Below are 23,586 nucleotides of genomic sequence, written 5' to 3' on the forward strand. Positions count from 1 at the left end.
CAAAAAGCAAGCCCGCCTTGTTTTTTTTAAGCTCTAACCTTGAGATGTTTGACTAAATGAGTTGTGGAAATGTTTCAAGAGGTCAAATAATTTTTCAACCCAGAGAAAAACCATGTAGCCCTTCAGCTTAAGAAAAGAAAATCACAAAACAGCAGGTATATGTTGGTTCTCCACTATACTGTCACTTTGAATTAAGAAAATCAAGCTTCAAGCTTCTTAACTGCTAATGTGTCTGCATCTGGTCTCACTGTAAACTGTTTTAGATTACAAATAATTACAGTAATATAGTCTTCTAAAAGAAGGTGTTAAAACAAATTGAGACAATCTGTGTTCCAATGAGTCATTTTTAATGAGATGAGATCCTCCATGCTCATTCATGAACATCACAGTGCTTCTAGAAAATGACATTTATACAGAAATGAAATAGGCATCAATGTCCCAAATGTATAAAACAAACTAGTCATAGATTCAGTCATTTCTTGATACAGTGTTTAAACAACAGGAAATGCTCAAAAAGGTGAATAATACATTCACTACATCACTAAAAATAACAAAGCTGTAATGTGAGTCTTGCTCTGGTGCTCACCACTGATCCATATATTCAACAGCATCACAGAGACCAGCTCAGCTTCCTGCAGCACATCCATGGATACAACTTTATATTACTCAACCCCATAATGATATAAAGAGTTAGATTTTGGACAGATGTTGCCAGTAGCCCATTTTACATTCCAGTTCTAACATTTTTATGCTAAATCATTTCATGTATCCAGAAATTTAGAATTGATCCCATGAAACTCAACAATATTATAGTTATTTTAAGGTTAACAGCTCTTTAAGGCAAAGTGATCCACCACACACATTAATGGCAGGTGAACTCTTGGATACATTAGGCCTTTTAATAAAAAATACCTTTACAAAAAACATAACTGAACAGTTAAATAAATAAAATGTGCCAAGAAAATGAAACTTCATTGTATATATTACAGATTGTTCCATGTAGCTGTGGTCAGGGAAGGACCTCCATCATATTGGAGGTGACTGGCCAATATTTGGTGCTTTGGCCAGTATCAGGCCTGACATCAGTCTAATCTCAATATGTGCATCTTGGTTGATGGACTGAGAAGAGCATCTGTCATTAAATCTTAAGATGGCGGATAAGTCCTGATGTTTCAATCCATTTCCATCATGGTTTTTAATATTCTCCTGTCTGTTCGCCACTGAACACTCATCATTCACAGATGAGTATGAGAGCCATTTCAGAGCTCTCTGCGGCTGCTCAGTCTCTGAACAAACAGATGGACGGATGGAACCCAGTGATTTCGCCTCCAGTTACGAGCGTCGTGACAATTCTTTCAAAAGGAAAAACACAAACAGGTGCTTCTCAGTTTTGTTCTACTTTGATGATACTTCCAACACTGCCACAGAAGAGTCAATTCTAACAAAAGTTGCCTCCAATGTTGGTGTTTCTCCAAAGATACAAAAGGAGGAGGAGGGTATGTCAGCCAGGCAAGCATACCTTCCCAGCAAACAGCAGTCCCACTATGGTGAAGAATATGGACAGAACAAAGAGTACGTAGGAGGAGCCCACCACTGTGTTGTTGGGGAGCTTATACGGCTGTCCTCCAACCGCGTTGATGTAGAAGCCGATTGGGAATATGAGGGCAGCCATACAGAACAGGACCACTGTGACAGAGGAAGGACAGAAGGAGCATTAACATCCCCTCTGGACCAGTGATTTCCAACCAGGGGTACTTCTGCAGTTGCCAAGGAGTATGAGGGAAGATTTTAGAGTAGCTCAACAAATTTGATCAAACACAACAGAAATTGTGATTTGAATTAAAAAAAATATATCCAAATATCCGCTGTAACACCTCACCTGAGTACCATGTGTTGAGAGTGCTTGAAACATAGTTAGCAAGCCAGCAGATAAGCAGAAACAATTAGCCTAAAGTAATGGATAAATGGTGAATTAACTCAAAGTAATGTATAAATGGTTAAAATTGATAGCTAAAAGTAAGAGTTGAAATAGTTAGGTAAAAGGAACGTATAAATGGTTAAAATAAATGAAAATAAATGGTGGGGTCAATGACAGGGTACCTGAGTAAAACCACAACACTTCAGAATCAGGGGAACCTTACCACCCTTTAAGGCAGCTTTCAGGGATTAAAATGTGTTTGGAAAAACTGTCCTTGGAACTAAAAACTGCCCCCAGTATTGATGGTCTATTCAGGAGAACCTGCTTCATATTTTTAAGTAAGTAAGTAAAATTTCATTTACATAGCACGTTTCAAAACCTAGGTTACAAAGTTCTTTACAACAGGATAAAAAGTTAAAAGAAAAGAATACATAAAACAATAGGGTACATGACTCAAGCACAAAAACACTTAAAAAAGAGATCAGCTGTGACTTAAAACATCCAAGGGAGTTTGCTGACCTGACTCCCAGGGGGAGGCTGTTCCACAGCCTGGGACCCAGGACAGCGAACGCACAGTCCCCTCGTGTTTTCAGTCGTGAACGTGGTAAAACTAGCAGGCCTCGTTCAGACAACCTGAGTGGCCTAGCAGGGGTATAAGGCATTAGTAGCTCACTAATATATTCTGGAGCAAGATTATTCAAAGCCTTATAAATAATTAGGAGGATCTTGAACTAAATCCTAAATTTAATCGGAAACCAGTGTAGTGAAATCAGACCCGGGGTGATGTGAGAGTGATATGACGTCTTGGTGAGTAATCTTGCTGCAGAGTTTTGGACTAACTGTAACCGGGCAACTGCATCTTGGCTTAGGCAGGTCTATAGATCAGTACAGTAGTCTAGGTGAGAGGACGCAAAAGCATGGATTACCATTTCCAACTGCTGGAAAGATAACAGAGGGCGTATTTTTGCAATATTCCTCAGGTGAAAGTAGCAGGAGTGAATAACTTATTAATTTATCAAATTTCAGCTGGTAGTATCATCCAATTTTGGAGAACTGTCATGCCCAAGGTGATCACTGAGTCAAGTGTATGGCCACGGTCATGGGTGGGACCCTTTACATGTTGTAAAGAATAAAAAGACTCAGTTACACTAATAAAATCACTTGCTGGGGCATTTATTGCATCATCAACATGGAAATTAATCACCAACCATAATCACTTTATCATACTTGACAACTGCAGCAGCAATAAAATCAGAAAACTCAGACAAGAAGTTACTGTTTAGTTTTGGTGGATGGTAAATGACAATGCAACATACAGGATTTGTGCAGCAGATAAGAAACATGAGAGCCTCTAAGCTAGGCCGCCACCACGGCCACTTAGCCGAGGGGAGTTAAAATAGCTGAAATTTGGGGGGCATAGCTCTAAAAGTTGACTACATTCTCTTTCCATCAGCCAGGTTTCAGTTAAAAAAAATTTTATACAGGGGACTTTAACATCAGGAATGTTTAAGAGCGGAGTTAAAAATCTGGGCCTAACCAGATTCAAATTGGTTTTGTGTGGTGGTCTGTTATTGATTATAACACGGATAATAGAGGGGCTCTCTGGATTGTCACAAGAATTATTTAGGCCGTAGGGGGAGCTGGTGGTACAGACTGGAGGGGAAGAGGAGCAATTAGTGTGTAATTGTGGAGCAACTGGCGATCAGTCATTGGCGTGAAGCTGTAGTAACTGCATGGAAAATGTTTGCTGAAAGTGCTTTTATGCCATGGAAGCTGGGGTGGATACCATCTCTGCTAAAAAAGGAGGATCGTTCCCAAAAAAGGTTAAAATTGTCGATAAAAAACTTATTGTGAGATGGAGAGGATGCCTGCAACCATATGTGGAGAGACAGCAGTCGGCTAAAACGTCCGATGCCCCCGCCCCACGTGGGAATAGGGCCTGAGATGAAGGCGGACTTTTCACAGTTTTTGAGCTTGGTAAAATTCAAGAACTAGAGAGCACAGACTAACTCCATCTCTTTGCTGTAAAAATAGAAACTGGCACGTCAATTAAAAAATGTTCACAATTACCAGACTAAAAGCTTTCCTGAAATGAAACGCAGAATTCTGATGTCGAGGTACGCTCCATTTATTTCACAGGAGATTCTCAAGCAGCATCTCTTACTTTCACGGGCATTTTATAAACTATAATGGGCAGTTTTGCCTTGAGCTGCAGTTAATTTCTGACCTTGATGTGGTACTTTACAGCTAAAAAGTTTAAGCGTGATATTAAAGCAATTTTGATATTCATAAATCCCATCATGTAACAGCTGCAAACTGGACGCAGACCAATTATGTTTACCAAGGTTGCTGATGCTTTATACCAAAGGAAAAAGATGCAAAAGATACAATGCTGATACATTCAGTCTTCTAATCCAGAACATTTGATGTTTAAGGGGCTGCTTGTGTTTTGCTGACTGACAATTGTCATGGACCCTGGAATGTAATTTGCTAAAAAAGAGAGAAAATCAATTCCGTCTATATATATAGCGTGGATTGGACACTGCATGGACATGGAGGTGCATTAATATAAAATTTTTGACACTCTTGATTAAATTCCCACATGGTGACGAGCATCACCTGCATGTGTGTGAACACATCACAGAGACACATTTGTGGGTGGAATTACAGAAGAGAGCTGCTTATGATGTAAAAGGATAAAAGGTGACAGTGAACACCTACTCCCTGTGAAGGCGATCCATCGGGCGTATCGGCCAGCCTCGCGGCGCCAGCTTGACATCACCAGCAGACCACAGGTGACGGTGAGGGAGATGATGCCCAGGATGATGAAGAAGAACGTGATTATCCACTCTGGGGGCAGCTCCGGGGGGATGCAGGTCCGGTCTCGGCCGTGGATGGTCTGGCACTGCCGAATCAGACCCACAGTCAGAGAGCCTGGATGGAGACAGACCAGGATAAAAGCAGTTTAAAAAAAAACAACAAATTTCTGTTCCATCAATCGAAATCTGAGATTCAGCTGTCTAAAACCACTCAATTACCAAACTGTACAGAAAAGCAAGCTCAGACAAATCTGCTCTCTTTGGCTTCAGCCAGGACACACACCAGCTTCTGATAACAAAACAATAGTGTTAGGTCTCTCACAGCCATTTACTGGAAGACCACAACCCACCAAAATAATGATTCTTACAGGTGAGTCACAACACCATTGAATTGTGAGTGTGACCTATATTGTTCAGCAGAACCATCCCTCCACCTGCACCATGGGAATCGCCCAGATGTCCACCAAGCTGATATTGGAGACAAAGTCCTACTGGCTGACAAGACATGGTCAAAGGAGGCTGGCTGAGCACTGGCAGAAGCACGACAACACACTTCACATGCTTTCGTGTACCCATCAGGATTTAGCAACATCTGGATCAAAACCAGATGGTTCACTTCTGTTACCAGACCACTGTCAATGTGATCAAACCACGCCCAAACAGTCCCGATGAAGCTGATTGGCTGGGTTTTTGACTCTTAAACGCCTAATAAAAATGCCTGAGGATATTTTGTTTTCCTCCATTGTTGCTTTTTTAGTCATTAGTCTACAAACCTCCAATAACTGATTTTTTTGGCCACTTGGGGGCGGAAACAAGTTGTGAACACAACATTGACATATAAAGGTTGATATGGCAAACTCTTTAGCAAACATTTGCTTATTTACACATTCAGCAGGTAGGGAGCAACATTAGCATTAATTATGAGTCGTGTTTCTGGCTACCGTGAATCCGATATTAACTCTGGTTTTGGTCTCTACCAACTCCTGTGGGAAATATCGGCTCTTTAGCTGCTATATGCGCCACTATGTTCACCTGCGTCTGTATGCTGTTTGGTGCTGGGCAGGTAGTGTACAGTGGGTTTCTAGAGCTTTTTCATTGAACAGCTGCCGGCTGCAGCTGAGAACAACGCTATGAAAGTGGTGAGAGTGAACCAAAACAGTAAAGTTGCAGCCAGACTGCTAAACAATAAGCTGCACTACAAACCACTTTAAAGCTGAGGGGAGCTACAGATTTGGGCAATATTTTCTGTAGGTTCATCGCTATGAGTGGCCCCTATCACATTGTTGCGTAGTTTTCACATTCTCATTTGATAAATTGTTATTATAAAAATATCGGTTATAGGTGCTTTAATGTTCTAGAAAAATACTTTGGATTTAAAATCAGGGGTTTTAAATCCCATTCAGATCGGATAAATTTTTTAGGGATTGTAAGAGATAGAACATTAGCCTGGCTCCACAGTAGCTAACACATCACCCCAGACGGTATATTTGCCAGTACAAAATTGCAGAAAGTGGCTCTTAATAATAAAACTCCACAGTCTACTGCACATTAAATCCATTATATGACAGACAGCTTATAGCATACCTGTAGCTGGCACTACAGCAGCCTGTTTGATGAGTTTCAGAATCAGAATCAGAATCAGAAATACTTTATTGATCCCCGTAGGGAAACTCTTTGTTCCAGTAGCTCTTCTTTACGTCAGTGCACACAGGAGAAAACGATAATTTAAACTATAAACAGGTCCGAAATAAATTAAGTAACATGTTGGTATAAGTATAAGATAAACTAAGTGTCGAGTACCAAGTGGGTTTACTGGTAGATGGTGAAGTACAGTATAAATACAATGTCACTAATTATGTAATAAATAATAGTAAAAGCGGAGGTGCATGTACTGTCGAGAGTAATTGAGGTATATCCGTAACAGTAATAAGAAAAACTAACAAGGGAAAACTAATATTGCACTTGAGTAGTAAACAGAATATTGCACAATTATTATTAAGATGTAATGCTCAATGTCCAGTTTAGTGACCTAGGGTCAAACAGACTAATCCTTAGAGGGAGGAGTTAAATAGTTTGATGGCCACAGGCAGGAATGACTTCCTGTGGCGCTCTGTGGTGCTCTTTGGTGGGATGAGTCTTCCACTGAAGGTGCTCCTTTGTTTAGCCAGCACGTCATGGAGCGGGTGGGAGACACTGTCCAAGATGGCGTGTAGTTTGGCCAGCATCCTCCTCTCTGACACCACCGCCAGAGAGTCCAGCTCCACCCCACAATGTTACTGGCCTTACGGATCAGTTTGTTCAGTCTGTTTGCGTCCGCTACCTTTAACCTGCTGCCCCAGCATGCAACAGCATACAGGATAGCACTGGCCACCACAGACTCATAGAACATCTTCAGCATTGTCCGGCAGATGTTGAAGGACCTCAGCCTCCTCAGAAAATAGAGGCGGCTCTGGCCCTTCCTGTAAACAGCCTGAGTGTTCCTGGTCCAGTCCAGTTTATTATCCAAGTGTACTCCCAGGTACTTGTAGTCCTCCACAATGTCCACACTGACCCCTGGATGGAAACCGGGTCGCTGGTGCCTTGGTCCTCCGTAGATCCACAATCAGCTCCTTTGACTTTGTTGCATTGAGCTGCAGATGGTTCTGCTCACACCATGAAACAAAGTTACCCACCACAGCCCTGTACTCCGTCTCATCACCACCGCTGACACATCCCACCACAGCAGAGTCATCAGAAAACTTCTGAAGGTGGCAGGACTCTGTGTGGTAGCTGAAGTCTGTGGTGTAGATGGTGAAGAGGAAGGGAGAGAGGACAGTCCCCTGAGGGGCCCCAGTGTTGCTGACCACGCTGTCTGACACACAGTGCTGCAGCCGCACATGCTGTGGTCTGCCAGTCAGGTAGTCCACAATCCAGGACACAAGGGGGGCGTCCACCTGCATCGCTGCCAGCTTCTCTCCCAGCAGGGCAGGCCGGATGGTGTTGAAAGCACTGGAGAAGTCAAAAAACATGATCCTCACCGTGCTTGCCGGCCTGTCCAGGTGGGTGTGGATGCGGTTAAGCAGGTAGATGATGGCGTCCTCAACTCCCAGTCGGGGCTGGTAGGCGAACTGAAGGGGATCCAGGAGGGGTCTGACCATGGGCCGCAGCTGTTCCAGCACTAGTCTCTCCAGGGTCTTCATTATGTGGGAGGTCAGTGCCACTGGTCTGTAGTCCTTGGAGCCACTGGGACGTGGCGTCTTCGGCACGGGAACGAGGCAAGATGTCTTCCACAGAATGGGGACCCTTTGAAGACTCAGGCTCAGGTTAAAGACGTGTTGAAGGACTCCACAAAGCTGGGGGGCACAGGCTTTTAGCACCCCGGGGCTAACGCCATCGGGGCCTGCAGCCTTGTTCGAGTGGAGCCTCATCAGCTGTCCTCTCACCTGGTCAGCAGTCAGGCACACAGCAGAAGTTACAGGTGGGGAGGGGGAGTCGTCGGTCTGGAGAGGGCGTTAGCCTGATGGGGAGGGGGAGCAGAGTACTCAGAGGAGATTGAGGGCCGACAGCAGCTGAGTTAGAGGGGATGAGCAGGAGCCGGTGTGTCGAATCTGTTAAAGAACAGATTCAGTTCGTTGGCCCTGTCCAAGCTGCCTTCAACTCCTCTGCTGCCAGTCGGTCTGAAGCCAGTGATGGTCTTCATGCCGCTCCAGACCTCCCTCATGTTGTTCTGCTGGAGTTTCCGCTCCAGCTTCCTCCTGTACTTCTCTTTGGCCTCCCTGATTTTCACCTTCAGGTCGGCCTGGATTGCCCTCACCTCCTCCCTATTACCATCAGTAAAGGCCCTCCTCTTGGCATTTAGAATGTCCTTGATGTCTTTTGTTACCCACGGTTTGTTATTTGGGTAACAATGGACCGTCTTAGTTGGGACATTGCAGTCCACACAGAAGTTAATGTAGCCAGTGATGCACTCAGTGAGCCCGTCAATGTCCTCTCCATGAGGCTCACAGAGTGCATCCCAGTTTGTCACTTGAAACATTCCTGCAGTGTCTCATAGGCCTCCCCTGACCATCTCCTCACTGTCCTTGTGGTCACAGGCTGCCTTTTAACCAGAGGCACATAGCAGGGTTTAAGATGAACCAGGTTGTGGTCTGACCTACCCAGAGGGGGGAGGGGGGAAGAGCTGTATGCGTCCTTAACGTTGGCATACAGCAGGTCCAGTGTCCTCTCCTCTCTAGTAGGACAGCTCACATACTGGGTGAAATTAGTCAGTGTTGTTGAAACACTGACATGGTTGAAGTCACCCGAGATTAATATGAGTGCACTCGGATGTTGAGTCTGTAGATGTGCTATGGCGGTGTGAGTGGCGTTGCACGCCGATGCCGGGTTAGCAGAGGGGGGGATGTAAACAGCCACAACAATGGCATGTGAAAATTCACGTGGCAGATAATATGGCCGGAGTCCCACAGCTAACAGTTCAATGTCCGGGGTACAGATACTCTGCTTGATAGTGACGTGACCAGGGTTACACCATCTGTTGTTGACCAGAACAGCAAGCCCGCCGCCTTTCCGCTTACCGCTCCCGGTGTGATCCCTGTCGGCCCGAACAGTCTGAAAGCCGTCGATGGAAACGTTATGATCCGGGATATCCTGGTGTAGCCATGTCTCTGAGAAGCACATCAAGCTACACTCACGGAACTCCGTCTGACTCCGGGCTAACGCCGTTAGCTCGTCCATTTTATTCGCCAGCGATCTCACGTTGCCCATTACGAGAGAAGGCAGACACGGCTTAAATCTCTTATTCTTAAGTCTCTTTTGTCTGCACCCTCTCTCTCTTCCCTCGCCGCTTCGTTCCACCTCTGCATCCTCGGTGTGTCCTCCTCCAGATCTCAGTGGGGACATCGGTTGTCCTGGGCGCCATGCTGCCCGGCTTCAGCGCGATCAGCTGTTCCCTGGTGTAAACAATGCGGCCAAACAGCTGATCTGCAGCGGTGCCCCGACCGAGTAGCAGAAGAAGAAATTCCACGGCGAAAAAAAGTACAAAAACACTTTCTACCCTCATTTTCGCAAAGAGCGTAGTTTAAATTACACTTACACACAAGTTACAAAAGTTTGGAAGAAAAAAGTAAAGTTAAAAGTTGGAAAAAGTAAGACGACGAGACGGAGCTACAGCAACAGGCAGCATGCGGGCTGGCGCATGCGCACTAATTTGCTTTCTTTATATAACAAACTCTATAGTGCACAGCAACATGTGACATTATTTGTTCATATGTTGATTCTGGCTCTAGGACATGATGACCTCCCAGGAGTCCCTCTGATTTCCCACAATGACCGGGAGCCGAAGGACAGGTTGGTATGGAAACACTCAGATGGGCGGTGTGCCAGCGGCAGCAGTGACCCTCATGTATGACGTCAAACAGGTTCAGGGTTCTGGCATGAACCACCAGAGCAACAGAGAGAGAGAGAGAAACTGTAACTGACCACATAGAAGCCTCCACACAACACAGAGCACATAAATGCAAAATTAAATCCTCCCACAACTTCATTTATTCTTTTGTCTCCCTCTTACTGGCTTTAAGTACCAGGTGTTAATTCAAAAGCAGCTTATTTTATTTAATTTTCCTCCTAATTACAAGATGTTTCAGTGCTTCCCTGTGTTTTTCCTGCATTCTTTGTGATATTGGTTACTTGTAATTTTGGCCATCATGACAATTATGTTAATTCCACAGTCGCTGGGTTTAAATTGCCCTGAATAAATCCATTAAATGTGTAAAGCTCATCTTTCTTCTGTGTCTGCTTGGCAGGCACTAACTGCTTGCTGAAGATAATAAGTAAGACGCCTCAATTTACATTTAACTGTTTAGTATTTTTAAACTATATAATGTGTAAAAGATGTACAAGTAAAATTATGGACCTTAAAAAAAAAACAAACAACAAAGAAGACGACATATTTTATTCATGCCATCTCCCACATAATGCTTCTCCCATATCCATCATACCATGAAAATAAAAATCAGCCCTTTAAATACTTATTGTTGGCTTGAAATGGCTTCAGTTCCTGATCATGGATACAGTGCTGGATGATGATACCAGGACCAGGTTCAAGGGAACATCAGGCCTGAACCACATCCTCCTGCAGGCTGACCTATTCCCCCTATACACAGGACATCCTGTTCCCTCTCAACACATCCTTTCATACCACAGGGTGGCGGACAATGTGAATAGTACATTCATTTCCCGGCATACTGGACTCCATACCAAGAAACTGAAGTGTGCTTTTGCTATATGCCATTATGGAAAGTGGCTTTTGTTTTAAATGAAACTATGATTAAGAGAGCAATAATTCAAAAACTTAAGCAACACAAACACATGTCTATGAATGAGAGCCATGGCAGCATACAAATAAAATAAGAAAAAGTGAAAGTATATTAGTAATTTTAATTTACATGTTTGAGAAAGTCTACATATGCCTTCATTTTATAGGAGCCACAACAACTGTATATGTTTGTCTGGTTACAAGTACTTCAGGTATTACTACCTTATTATACAGGGAATGGCCACAGTATAGTTGTTAAGACCTGCCATACTGACAGTTGTCTGCGATGTTATGGAACATTGTATAGAAAGAGACTTCTTTAACAGACTGGGCATTTGCAATAGCTGACGACACCAATAGCTAGTGCAATTATAAAACTTAAAATAAGCTTTAGTTCAAAGATCATGAGATGTCCATGATAAGACAGACCCACAGAGTCCTGACAGTCATACTGTGGCCTTACCAAACTAATAAAAGACAGAAGCAGCAGGAAATAGAGCATGTTGAATTCAAAATGGGATAAAGGGAAATGAGGAGAACAAAGGACTAGCCCAGTTTAAACCTAGTGTGGAGAAGGGTCTGAAAATTGCCCTAACTCCAAAATCTATATTTTTATTCAGCATATATTTTTGACCTTTACTCATCCAGAGTGCGTTCGCTGAGCACATATGCTCTTTACCAAGCAGTACTAAGCTCTAAGCTCAGCTACACTGCACTTACACACTCACATAGTCATCCAGAGTCTGATCTGTTGGCCACTGAGCAGCTCCATTGGACAAGTCGGGGGACATTTATGAAATGTTCCAATTTCATAAATTACATTTAAAACTATGCCTTGCTTTTTAAACATCATATTTTTGATACTGACTATCATGGAAAGTATCACTCAACTGCTGTGCATTATCCAATATTTTAAAAGGTAACCAGAAATCATGACAAACTGTAATACTGAGATGCAGAAATAACTAACTACAATGCATGTTGAATCTGCTTCTTAAAAACTGATTTGTATCCAGTGGTGAGTGGGGATTCCCCTCCAAAGTACCTCATGGCATTGATTTTATTTGTTTACCTCTGAGTGAGCCTGCCAGCTGTGAAATCAGATGTTTGCCATAGCCGTGGTGTGTATACTAGCGAGCACTGTGTTTGTGTGAGTGTGTGTGTGTGTATTTTACAAGTGGCCAAACTTTACCTGTACTTAGTGAACACTTTTTAAATTCAGACACTCTCCTGCTGCTTCAAATCTCTCAACACAACACTTAAGAACACAAACACACTGAGCACATATGCTCCTATTGGTGCACAGTTTCTCTCTCTCACACACACACACACACACACAGAGTGCTAACAGGCATGCATACCGACCTTGTGGTAGATGGCAAAGCACTAGGAATGATAAAGCAGCTCATGAAAACACCAGTGTTTGAACAGCAGCTATAATAAACTCAAGTGATTTTAAATGATTGTGATAACTAATTAGAAGTTATCAAAGTACATATTCACAATGAGCTTGGGTTTATTGATGAGAGAGAAAGTTTATTCTGTTTTTTCCCCTTCTTCTGGGTGTTTAAAAAATCTGGAGAGCCAACTAAATAGATTTATCAGAGCTGGGCTATGTGCAGAAGCACTGTTTGAGAGAAAATTATGAAACACTATCTCTATGTTTTTTAATTCTACGTATACACAAAGCACTCATAGCCAAAATAAAATACGTCATAACTGAGCCTGAGGCGCTTTAATTCTCCAGGTGGAAAGGATTACTCTCCCAGGGGCCCTAATTAAAAGTCACACATCTTCATTCCCAAACAACACTTCCTGCCTTCAGGTAATTACTGTTTGGCTAATTAAACAGGAACAAAAGGCTTTTAGTACAGTAAGTACAATAATTTCACACTGTCATGTACTATGAGGAATGGGAATATAAAACCCTCAGAGTATGAGTTGTTCTAAGCTTCAGTCCATTTTGTACTATGATGATTGAGAAAAAGAGACTCAGTGCGTGGTTACTCATTTAATTATGCAAGAAAAAACTGCTCGTTATGACACAACTTGCAGCTGCCATCAGTATTTTTTACAACAAATTAAATCCCGTAACAACCACTCAGCACGCCTGTTACGTGCTTATCTCTGCTCTACTGTAGCATTAGGATGGAGGCTAACAAGAGCCTCGGGCAGCTGTGCATATACTGTAGTGGTTTGTTTGCCTCAGTTTTAGTCAATGTTTAGCTTTTGGACTTTGCATCTTAATATTACTTTATTGTAATAATCAGGGAGGCTGACTGTAAGTAGAAGGCTGTAAGATTAAGTCAACACCTGTATTCACACACTTTAATTCTAAATTTGCCCACTTCCCACAAATGATATCCTTTCAGACACAATCATCCGTCCCTAGTGGTGCATAATTAATGTATTTAACCCCGAAAACAAATCTTAAGTATTCTCTATAACATTAAAAACCCATGACTAAATACAAAACAATCAAAGTTAAAGTTCAGAAAATCATCCTTAGTTATGATTTGTTAAAGGTTAAAGGGTAGCTGCCCAAAGTTGAATAAAGCCTTTTGTGGCTCCAGAGGGAGCTGTCACTTGAGTAAACGTCCCTTGGAGCTGAAGACTACAAGTTTGAAAATTAAACAAATCTGGGAGTGTGGAGTTAGAAAGAAGTGAGCTTACCAGACCCCTGTAGTCCGCTGCTCATCTCTGCTTGAGGCTAGCAGCTCAAGGCTACATTAGCAGCTACTAGCATAACACACCCAAATCTGCAACATAACTGTGGGGGGTCGAGTTGCATGGTGGGTAATGTAGGAGGCAGGTTTTGCCAAGTAAGAAGAACGTGTGGAATAAAAAAGACGCTGCATCAATTTTTATCCTTTTTTTAACTGTCTATCACGAGTCCAACAATGCTATAAGACTGCAATGCTAAATCTGTGGAGTACTCTTTTAATCACTTAAAAACTCTCTCTGATCTGCTTCATCAGAACCGTGTTGGTGTAGTTTGATTAGATTTGACTGACGGTGGTTTGGCAGCATATGCAAACAACCCAACAGTTGTCAACTAATTTTCATTCAAATATTGCAAAGGCCTGATTGGTGTACATGACATCACCTTTTTACAGTTCAGCCCGTCCAATTCGAACCAGTAAGAAAAGCACAGATACAAACACAAATAAGGAAATCTCCCATGTAAAATAACCAAAACTGTTCAAACTTTGGCAGAAAATGCAGTTTTTCCATGTGGGACTTAATGGCTTACAGTAAGAAGCTGATTGAGAAAATTAGTTTTTAGGGCCTTTAAAGTCCACTGAAATAATGACTGAATACATTTACAACATGAGCGGCTCCTGAGGCGAAACCTCTGATGCTGTGGGTGCCACAGTCCCTATTTTATATTGAAGGATGGGTGAAGATGATCTTGCAAGAACATGGACATTTGAACATGTTACAATAAAATGCCACTGAGCAGAGGCTGACACGACTGGCACAACATAGTTTGTTGTTACTTTTTAGAATCTAAACCTTGGGGCTTTACATTTGCTTGACCTTTGCTGAACTCAGGAGACAATTTAGACACTGCATTGTTGATGTTATTACCGTTTCCTTTTTTGTTTTGTTGCTACTCATTCACTACATTGTAACATTTCTCTCCAATCCTCTAAAACTGTGATTCCCAACCTGGGGTTGGGACTCTCCAAGGGGTCCCAGGCAAATCCAAAAAGTAAAATTCACTGCTGGCAACCCATGATCACACAAAGACCATGACCTGTGATGACACTGCTTAATCTTAAGGGGTCACAACTAGCCAAAAAGGTTGAGGACCACTGCTCTGACACACTTTACTGACAATTTATGAATTTCTGTGTGCAACTGTTGCCTTTAAGTTTGTTGATATTGGGCTCTATATCTGGAGTCTGAGCCCACTTTCAAATGATGACATGTTTACTGACTTCTGACACGTATTTTTAATGTGATTTTTCCTGTTGTCTGCAAAGCCTCATAAAGCCAGTGTTGATGGACAGAGGACAGTTTAGATTTAGAGTTTCATTTCTCCAGTGATAGCCAATGAACTGACCACTTATTAGTAACCAATAACAGGTAAAAACTCCACTTTTTCAGAACAAAGTGCCAACAACCTACCAGCCGAGTCTCCAGTGCTGATCCAGTCCGGGCTGGTGATGCTGGCGATGGCGAAGATGTCTGCAGCGAGGAAGAGACATCCTGAAATCACGGTGAGTTTATCCATGTCGGTGGACACAGGTGGAGGTAAGAGTGTTTCTGTGTCTCTGCCTCACCTAAAGGCATGCGGGACATTTAGAAGTCAGCAACCTAAACCCGTTATTTCGCGTCCCATCGTGCAGCCAGCGTTAGGGAACTCGCGGTGACAGTGAAGGGGTCGGTTTGATCCACGATTTGTCCGCACATCGTGTTTGATCCCAGGCGGTGAGATATGCAGTCTGTGCTTTCCAAATATTCCCTTTCATAAGTCTTCCAAGAGCCGAGCCTGTCACGACCTGCTGGTCCTTCTCCAGCACCAGGAGGAGAGGATCGCTGCCCGGGCTCATGGATTACTTAGCTCCGGATACATCCCGGTGACCTTTGCAGAAAGGGGGTGGAGAATTTGCAGAAATAGTCTGCTTTATTCGCTGATTAATTGTAAGTGAAGACGGATTCATGGATGCAGTCGACTTATTTCCTGAGTCTGCATGGAGCCCCGGAGCTCTTTCCCCTGGATGCACGCAGACGGAAAACGCCGCCCATGCTCACATCAAAGCGCTTTTCTGGAGCTTCAAAACTTCACACTCACATGCTGCATACCGTCATTTTGCCCCTAGAAAATGTTCTGCACGCACAGTGAGTGTGTTTTCTGCAGGACGATGGTGTCCTCTCTCAGCGATAGAAACTAAAATTCAGTCAGCTCGCGTCTCCGTCTGTAATGGTCAACTCTCGCGAGAACACCCGTAAATAGCCGAGGCTCCTGGTAGTTTTTGCATCACCATAAATTATGCAAAGGGTTATCATTTAAAGGAGTTCTCTGAGCACATTTGGCAGTGGAGAGGTACACCGTCCTTTTGTAAGAGCTAATACTCAAAAGTTGCAAACACAATCTGAACTGGAGGTCCCCTTCCTCACTTGCTCTTGAGCTTTCATCTATAATACACCATCTTCATCAGCAGAACTGTTTTCTCAGTCAAACTGTAAATCTTTAAATTTTCCATGATTTTGAGCCCTTCTTGGACTTCTCATCCATGTTGACTTGACAGTTCATTCTTATTTAGTCTGATCGGTCGAAAGCGCAAGAACAAGCGAGTAAGTAGACCTTGAGTTAGGATTGTTTACTGCTTGGTTTCCACGGTCAATAATGAACTGTCAAGCTAAAACTCATAGTACAATTTATAGTAACCAAGACATAGAACACCACAACAAAACACTTTAAAACTCTGTAAGGTAGATAGAATTTATTCATTATTTTACATGAGCTATACAGTTGATGTGGCGAGATGAGTGGAGCACGACACTGTTGATGCACCAGAGCAGCATCACCTGAAAATATACTGTTACAACACCTATAAATACCCAGTGGTGTTATGACATTATATCTTAGAATAACATCATTTCAAAAAGGTGATGATGACCTCTGCTTTTTTTCCTTGTTTTGGACATGTAGAGGAAACAAATTCTGCTTTGCCGTCAGAGTTAGGTACAGTACGAGCTGATGAGGAGGGCTTTAGATCTCATCCACAAAGGGTGTTTTTATGAGGTTGCCGCTGGATGCCATAGTCTTCTTGCCGGACACAAATTTCTTGGCAGCCTGGAGATAAATAGCAAAAAAAGTTAAGAACGACATTACTAATTACAAAACACATTTTTCACACAGTAAAAGAAAGATTCAGCAAATCTTGAAATTATTATACAACTGAAGTAAATTCAGTAATATACAGTATGACTACATCTCTTCGTTAACATCCTGACAATAACCAAGCACTGACAAGAACAAAATGTCTTACATTGGCGACATCGGTCAAGGAGACGTTGTCAATGTTTTTGGAGATTTCCTCAGAGGAGCAGTAGGACCCGTCGGTCAGAGCCTGAGTGCCCATGGCCTCCAGAAAACCCTCTGAAGTCTCCAGAGACATCAGGAACTGCCCCTTCAGCTGGGCCCTGCAGAGAAAGCAAACACAAGCTCATCATAAGCCACAAACTGGGAGGAAAACAATTTCACTTAACTTGATGTATTTTACTTCTAAATGTTAAATATGATGGGAAAAAGAGAGGTGAGATGTCCAGTTTGTACCCTTTTTCAATCTGTGTACTGTGTCAGTTTAACAATTAACCAGTTCAGGTTAAGAATGTGGTTTAATGGCATAAGAGAACAAAGAATGGCACCAGCAACAGGCACCAAGAGGCAACTGTTTCATGAGTAAGAACTTGGAACAGCAAGAAATTGCCTGGCATGAGACTATTTGGATTTCAGTGTATTGGTTCTTGTGAGCAGATAAACGTACATACAACACAAGAATTACACTTGGGCAAATCTACATGATGCCAATTAGTAGGGATGAGATTGTGTTTGTATGTTGCTGTTTTTAAATGAAAAAATTCAAAACATACAAAAAATAAAATGCCTAGTAAGTGTTTATTAACTGAACTTTTTTTCCAGCAGACAGATATTACATTATACTGTTTAAAAAGGTAATCGTTTGACATTTTGGGAAATACAGTTATTCACTTTCTTGTTTAGAGTTAGATGAGAAAATCGATACCACTCTGATGTCTGTGCACTAAACATAAAATCTACCGCCGGCAGCTGGCTAACTTAGCCAAACCAACAAGCAAAATCTGCCTACCAGCATCTCTAAAGCTCACCAATTATAACATTACACACCCTGTTTCTTTAATCTGTATAAAAACCAATGTGTACAACAACAGTTCACCTTTTTATAGGGGCAGTACTGTTTCTTGTTATCTTTGGACAGAGCCAGGCTAGCTGTTTCCTTATGTTTCCAGTCTTTATGCTAAGCTAAGCTAACCTGCTGCTGGCTCCAGCTACATATTTACTGTATAGATACGTGAGTCGTATCAATCTTCTCATCTGATTCATGGCAAGAAAGCAAATTGCCTAAAATGTCAAACTATTCCTTTAACTGCTTATTGAAATATACTTCACTGCTTACTGGCTACATACTTCATGCTTACTCATATTTTCAGTCAGATGCTATAGAGGTAGTAATGACTTTAAAGTAGTGGTAGCATGATTTCTCAAGGCATTCATAATTTAGATTATATGTCAGAAAGAGGCATCATATCAAAGCTGTGTCTCTGTCTGTCTGTGTGTCTTACTTGGCCCGAGTGAGGTCAGCAGCTGTGACTCCACCATCAGCAACGGCCTTCACCTGGTCTAGAGCAGCCTTAATCACCTGGAGAGACAGAAGAGGACAGAGATTACGTCAAGACATTTGACCCTTTCCAGTTTCATTTTGAAAAAAATACAGACTACAGCTACTTTGTGGAACAGTTTGTGCTGGTGAACAGACTCTTGTCATAAATATGGGATACTCACATCACCAGCGGCTGCAGCCTGGGAAATGGTATAGACCCCAAACAGACCAGAGTCAGAGTAGCTTGCATTGAAAGCACTGACCTGTTCAGAAAAGAAAAAAAAACAGGTACTGTTGCAATTATGAACACATCTGTACAGGAGGTGTAGATTTTTCATGGTAAAGATGCACAAAACACTGCGATGGTCTCATGTTGAGCCAGTTTATGTTACAAACTGACAACCACCCACATCAAAGGGGTCAGCAGTTGCCTTGGCTACACCCTGGACCAGTTTGCTGGAGGCGCATGAGCCCCTCTTGACATGCAGACCAGCTCCCAGTAAATGCTGCAGGACACTGAAGGCCAGAGCCTCGCTGGTGCCCGCTGCTGCTGACTGGCTCACCACCGCTGAGTGGACCATACTGCTGGTGCTGGCCAGACGAATCTCACCTAGAGAGAGGAAGGAGGAGTCGAGACAGGGAGGCATACAGGATGTTACATAAATTTTCTTAAGTTGGAAGTATTAAGGCTGTAGTAAAACTCCAAGTGGCGTGGGACCAATGTGCAGATTTTTCACAACATCTGTAGAACTCACCTCCACGATACTGAGCCTTGGCCCCTGTGGTGCCGGCCCCACTGCGAATGTTGAGGAATTGCTCCCCAACTTGCTTCAGCACTGTGTGGTCGACGCCTGAAGAAAAGACGAACAACATAGACTTAATAATCCTTTGGTCATTTATGAAAACACTGGGTATGTTACTTTAGCATCTATTTCAGTTAAAGCAGTACTGATATCATTATAGTGTTATTATGTTAAAAAGGTATAATGACCCTTACCAAGTCCAACAAGAGCCATTCTTGAGCTTGTGAAATTGTTCTGGACAAACTGGTGCAGCTGGAGAAAAATACAAACGTCAGAAAGAGGGTTTAAATGGGTATGTTAACACCATAAGTCTTAAAGAATAAACAGTGGAAAAATACTTACATGTTCAGACTGGATGTTGCCAACCATGTGGTCAGGACAGTACAGGGAGTTACAGAGAGCATTCTTGTAAGCAGCCCCATGCAGACCTTCAACCACACCTAGAAAAGACAGAAAGAGGCATGATCACAAACTGCAATATTCTGATGTCAAAGCTAAAATGTGTGATGTCTTCCTAATTAATAAGTCATTATATCTGCCTGTATGGTGCAGTGATTGGATTTGGTGCCCCTGTCTAATGCCATCCATTTTTGTTACTTGAGTAAATAACAGATTTTCATGGAAATTACCAGACTTTTGATGAAATTGTTCACCAACAATTACATGAAGCAACTTTATCATCTCTGCTGTAGTTTATAGCGAGGACAAAGTTAAGGATTGCAGCTTTAATTGTAGCAGTACTTGTAAAAACACATTGCCTTGTAAAACAGCATTTTCTGATTTGTTTAATCCAAAAAGAATAACTGAATTAAAACCTGTGGCATACCAGTTTTGATTCATTAGTGAAGGGCATTTCTGACACGCACAGTATACAACTCAGTCAAACAATTACAGCTTTTTCCACAACATTTTGCGACACTTACTGCTTGGTAATACCAAATACTGTCTGAATCTACACCTTACTTATAGTGTAATCAAAGTGGCATCTTTGGTCATTAAACAGGCTATGCTCTGTAGCATGCAAGTGAGAATAAAAAGTAAGTAGTTCTATGATCAACCAATGTGGACATACAGATCTAAACTTATTTGGGATGAGGTTCACTGTCAGATCATTGCAGGCCAAATAAACATAGCCTGCGTGTGTATTGCAAGGGAAATAAAGGCCCACCTATTTGAGTGCTCTGTGCAGCCTGGGCCTTGTCCATCTTCACTCTGGGCGTGAGGTCTGACACCTCCCACGGCCGGAACTCCTGGGCTGTTGTCACGTTGATCAAATACTCCATGACTGTGTCACTACAGACAAACAATGAAGAGGCGTATTGATATGAAGTGCTGAAACTGTGCCATCAAACGGGAAAACATAACCACTTCTGCAGCATAATCTGCCTCTCCAGTGAACAGTCCTATATTTCACGCTCCCGGTTCATTTCTGACTTGTGTAGTATTATTCCCAACTTTGATATTATTCAAAAGACTCACATGTCATCTCTCAAGCAGTCAACGGTGTAGATCATGTTCTCTCTGGATGAAGTCACACTGCAGAGAAACACAAACGTGCAGATATCCAGATAAGAATATTGATCAAACTTGTATTCAGTGGTTTGTTATGACGTTTCTTGGAGGTGACTGACCTCAGGCTGCCTCCCACTGCCTCAACACCACGACATATCTTGAAAGCTGAAGCTCCTTTGGTTGTCTGGAAAAGTACAAATGCCAAGTCAACACCAAGCGGAGACAGAAGGCAAACATTCATGCTCGAAAATATACATTGGGTACATTCGTGCTCTTGTGCTTTATAGCTATATGAATAATACTATATTAAAACTCGGGAGAAAGGACGACCACGTGAATACAGTTGTTGTATTCAACCGTACCAAACTCAAAATACACCAAGTATATAGTATCATACCAGGCTAGAGGCCAGCCGGAGGAGGTGGGTGACCCCCTGGTTGTCTGGGGTCTCATAACGACAGCCGGCCTTGATGAACACACCGATCTTGGAGGCTGGGGAATAGTTCTCCAGGGAGGCAATCACCAGTCCACTGGGCAGTCTGGTCACCTGGACAGAAGGACACATATAGAGACATCCTTTAGTTTCATCATCTCCATCAAATATAGATAGACATTTAGTTAAAACATGTCAGCCAGTAAGCCTCAGTGTACAATTTTAAAAGGTCGTCTAAGATCATTTGGATATTTAGTTAGATGATTTGACATTTTATAGTCAACATAATGAGAAGGGAAAAACAGCTAAAGCATAAAACATAAGCAACATATGTCTTTTTCTATAGACCAACCAACTAATCTCTTCATTCTCAGACCCAAAACCACACTGTCTGGACCCAACCAACCCCAGCACAGCCATCCTCATCACTCCCCAACATACATGGACATCCTGGTAGGAGTGGGCAGCCCCTGGAGAGAGCTTGAGGCCAGCCAGGGGCTGGGCAAGGGACTGGCCTGTTCTGGCAGCTGCATAGAAGCGTCTCTGTGGAGAAGAAAGACAAGTCAACAACCACTGACCTGCACATCCTGCGGCTGAAACTTAACGTGTTCGGCGGCCCCAATGAACTCCACCTTACGGGCAGCCTGGGCCGCGTAAAGCCTTGTCTGGAAAAACAGAGAACATGGGAAGGCGGGACATTACAACTAACGTGTTTTTGGCTTGATGATGCGAGGGTAGTTTTAGGAGAAAAGAAATCAGAGGCATGAAAGATTCTTAAGTGAGTGGCGTCTGTCCACATATGCTTCTCATACACAACATACTTTTACAAAACTAATAGTTTTATTCAGTTTGCTTCCTCATACAGTACATATAGTGTAGCTGGACACCCTGTACTCCTTCCTCTGTGCTGTTAAAATACTGTATGTCTTCTAATTCTTCATTTTGTTACAACTCCTATAGTAGACCATATATAAAACTGAAGTTCTAGCAACTGCCCCTGAACTGACTTCAGACAGATGACAAAATAATCTCACCACAAAGTCTATTTAGTATCTCTTCAGGAGCTTTCACATGATCTTCATCAGCACAGGCATTTCAAGCAAGAAAAAAATGGAAATTCAAACATCTGTAATTCCATGGCAACTGAGCAACACCATCTGCTGTTGAAGATCATTTGATATGTTCTAAAGCTCAAGAACTAGCTACTAAATGGACCTTCTGGTCTTTTAAGATGATTTCTGACTTTTGACAGCAAATGTAAAACTCACAAATAATTGTAGGTCTATATTTGTATTTGAATCAACATATTAAAACACCTTGTATTCTTATTTCAATACACATAGAGAATCATACCAATTCACCACGAACTTGTTCAAAATATATTTTTATGTTTTAAAAAAATGTAGTGGTTGTTGTAGTCTGGTTGTTGAGCTGGGATGATATGTGGTTGTTCACCACATGAGGTTAGTGTTGTAACAACAGAAAGCACTGTTGGTTAATGATGATGTTGTTCAATGCCACACAACACAAGTCTCAAATGTTAATAAAGTTGAATATTATGGGTAATACAGTTAAAATATAAGTGTAAGGTAAGCGAGCCACACAAGCTTCAGCTCACGTCAAAATTTGTTGTGGAAGGGATGTTAAATTAAGTCTACAATAAGCTAACCAGCTCTAAATTCGTTTTAATGTTGAGCACCTTGAGTTTTGTAGACCCCGAATTGAGTGAATTATGTTTAACAGTAGTTTAAACGTGTAACGACCCGACCTGTCTGGTGTTCATTATGTTACGATATCGGTTGGTTTAGTGCTGGTTGAGCACAGAGTCGTGACAAGCTTCAGCTGACTGCTTCCTCGTCTGCTCTTCATCACACCTTGTCCCGGACACGACCCTGAAATTTTACACCTTCGGACAATCACGCAAAGAGCGAAACGCACGTCTGATGCGTGTGCACCTGTCCCGACACACAAATATATAAGATAGGTTAGCTGAGTCCTTACCGATAGCTGACTGATTCCCCGAATCCCCTTCATATCCCCTCTCTCCTTCAGTCAGGACGATGGAACAATATGGCTGGCGTGAAAGTGCCCTACCCAGAATGCCCAGCGCGTTCCTTTCCTCGAAAAAGTACCGCTGAGCCAATGAGCGTGCGCCCTCTGTTGCCACGGAGATGAATAGAGCGTGACAACCACAAGCTGTACAGTAAAGATTGAACAATAGCGTACTGATGTGTTCAGAAAATCAGTTCAAAATCAGTTGTTTTTTTTTTACAATCCTTAAAAAATATAGAGCTATCCGGTCTATTTCAAAAGGAGATAGTTTCTTTTCCTCATCTCACCACCTATAGGAAACGTTTTCTCGGTATTCCATGGGAGAAGGTTTGGCTATTGCCTCACAAAAACCTCATTACAAATAAGAAAAAAGAAGTGTCCTTC

The 23,586-nt window shown here is 42.4% G+C and overlaps 2 protein-coding genes across 4 annotated transcripts; both read right to left on the reverse strand.

Annotated features, from left to right (window-relative positions):
• Nucleotides 1-326: 326 nt before the first annotated feature.
• Nucleotides 327-16,150, reverse strand: LOC122867760 (uncharacterized protein C16orf52 homolog B-like). 2 transcript variants are annotated; one of them, XM_044178943.1, is made up of 3 exons: nucleotides 15,164-16,150; nucleotides 4,640-4,852; nucleotides 327-1,686 (listed from the first exon to the last, which is right to left on the reverse strand). In XM_044178943.1, the coding sequence occupies exons 1-3, from the start codon at nucleotides 15,267-15,269 to the stop codon at nucleotides 1,502-1,504; spliced, it is 504 nt and encodes a 167-aa protein (XP_044034878.1). In that variant the 5' UTR covers nucleotides 15,270-16,150; the 3' UTR covers nucleotides 327-1,501. The 2 variants fall into 2 exon arrangements, with proteins under 2 accessions (XP_044034878.1, XP_044034879.1); XM_044178944.1 differs by lacking the exon at nucleotides 15,164-16,150 and adding an exon at nucleotides 13,703-13,742.
• Nucleotides 16,151-16,467: 317 nt separating this feature from the next.
• LOC122867756 (cytochrome b-c1 complex subunit 2, mitochondrial) lies at nucleotides 16,468-23,293 on the reverse strand. Of its 2 annotated transcripts, none has more exons than XM_044178939.1 (14): nucleotides 23,152-23,293; nucleotides 21,729-21,815; nucleotides 21,115-21,264; nucleotides 20,837-20,901; nucleotides 20,685-20,741; nucleotides 20,374-20,498; nucleotides 19,548-19,645; nucleotides 19,400-19,457; nucleotides 19,158-19,253; nucleotides 18,813-19,012; nucleotides 18,585-18,665; nucleotides 18,365-18,441; nucleotides 17,032-17,185; nucleotides 16,468-16,835 (listed from the first exon to the last, which is right to left on the reverse strand). In XM_044178939.1, the coding sequence occupies exons 1-14, from the start codon at nucleotides 23,182-23,184 to the stop codon at nucleotides 16,752-16,754; spliced, it is 1,365 nt and encodes a 454-aa protein (XP_044034874.1). In that variant the 5' UTR covers nucleotides 23,185-23,293; the 3' UTR covers nucleotides 16,468-16,751. The 2 variants fall into 2 exon arrangements, with proteins under 2 accessions (XP_044034874.1, XP_044034873.1); XM_044178938.1 differs by lacking the exon at nucleotides 21,729-21,815 and adding an exon at nucleotides 21,592-21,693 and having other exon boundaries at nucleotides 23,152-23,288.
• Nucleotides 23,294-23,586: the final 293 nt, after the last annotated feature.

The sequence above is a fragment of the Siniperca chuatsi genome, linkage group LG20 (genome assembly GCF_020085105.1).
Source record: "Siniperca chuatsi isolate FFG_IHB_CAS linkage group LG20, ASM2008510v1, whole genome shotgun sequence".
In the NCBI taxonomy this organism is placed as follows: domain Eukaryota; kingdom Metazoa; phylum Chordata; class Actinopteri; order Centrarchiformes; family Sinipercidae; genus Siniperca; species Siniperca chuatsi.

Coding starts and splice junctions, on each gene's coding strand:
- LOC122867760 (XM_044178943.1), bottom strand. CDS start 15,269: ATGGATAAACTCACCGTGATTTCAGGATGTCTCTTCCTCGCTGCAGAC. Junction 4,853..15,163: donor CAGCACTGGAGACTCGGCTG/GTAGGTTGTTGG, acceptor GTCTCCATCCAG/GCTCTCTGACTGTGGGTCTG. Junction 1,687..4,639: donor ATGGATCGCCTTCACAGGGA/GTAGGTGTTCAC, acceptor CCTCTGTCACAG/TGGTCCTGTTCTGTATGGCT.
- LOC122867756 (XM_044178938.1), bottom strand. CDS start 23,184: ATGAAGGGGATTCGGGGAATCAGTCAGCTATCG. Junction 19,646..20,373: donor TGCACAGAGCACTCAAATAG/GTGGGCCTTTAT, acceptor TGTCTTTTCTAG/GTGTGGTTGAAGGTCTGCAT. Junction 19,013..19,157: donor CAAGGCTCAGTATCGTGGAG/GTGAGTTCTACA, acceptor TCCTCTCTCTAG/GTGAGATTCGTCTGGCCAGC.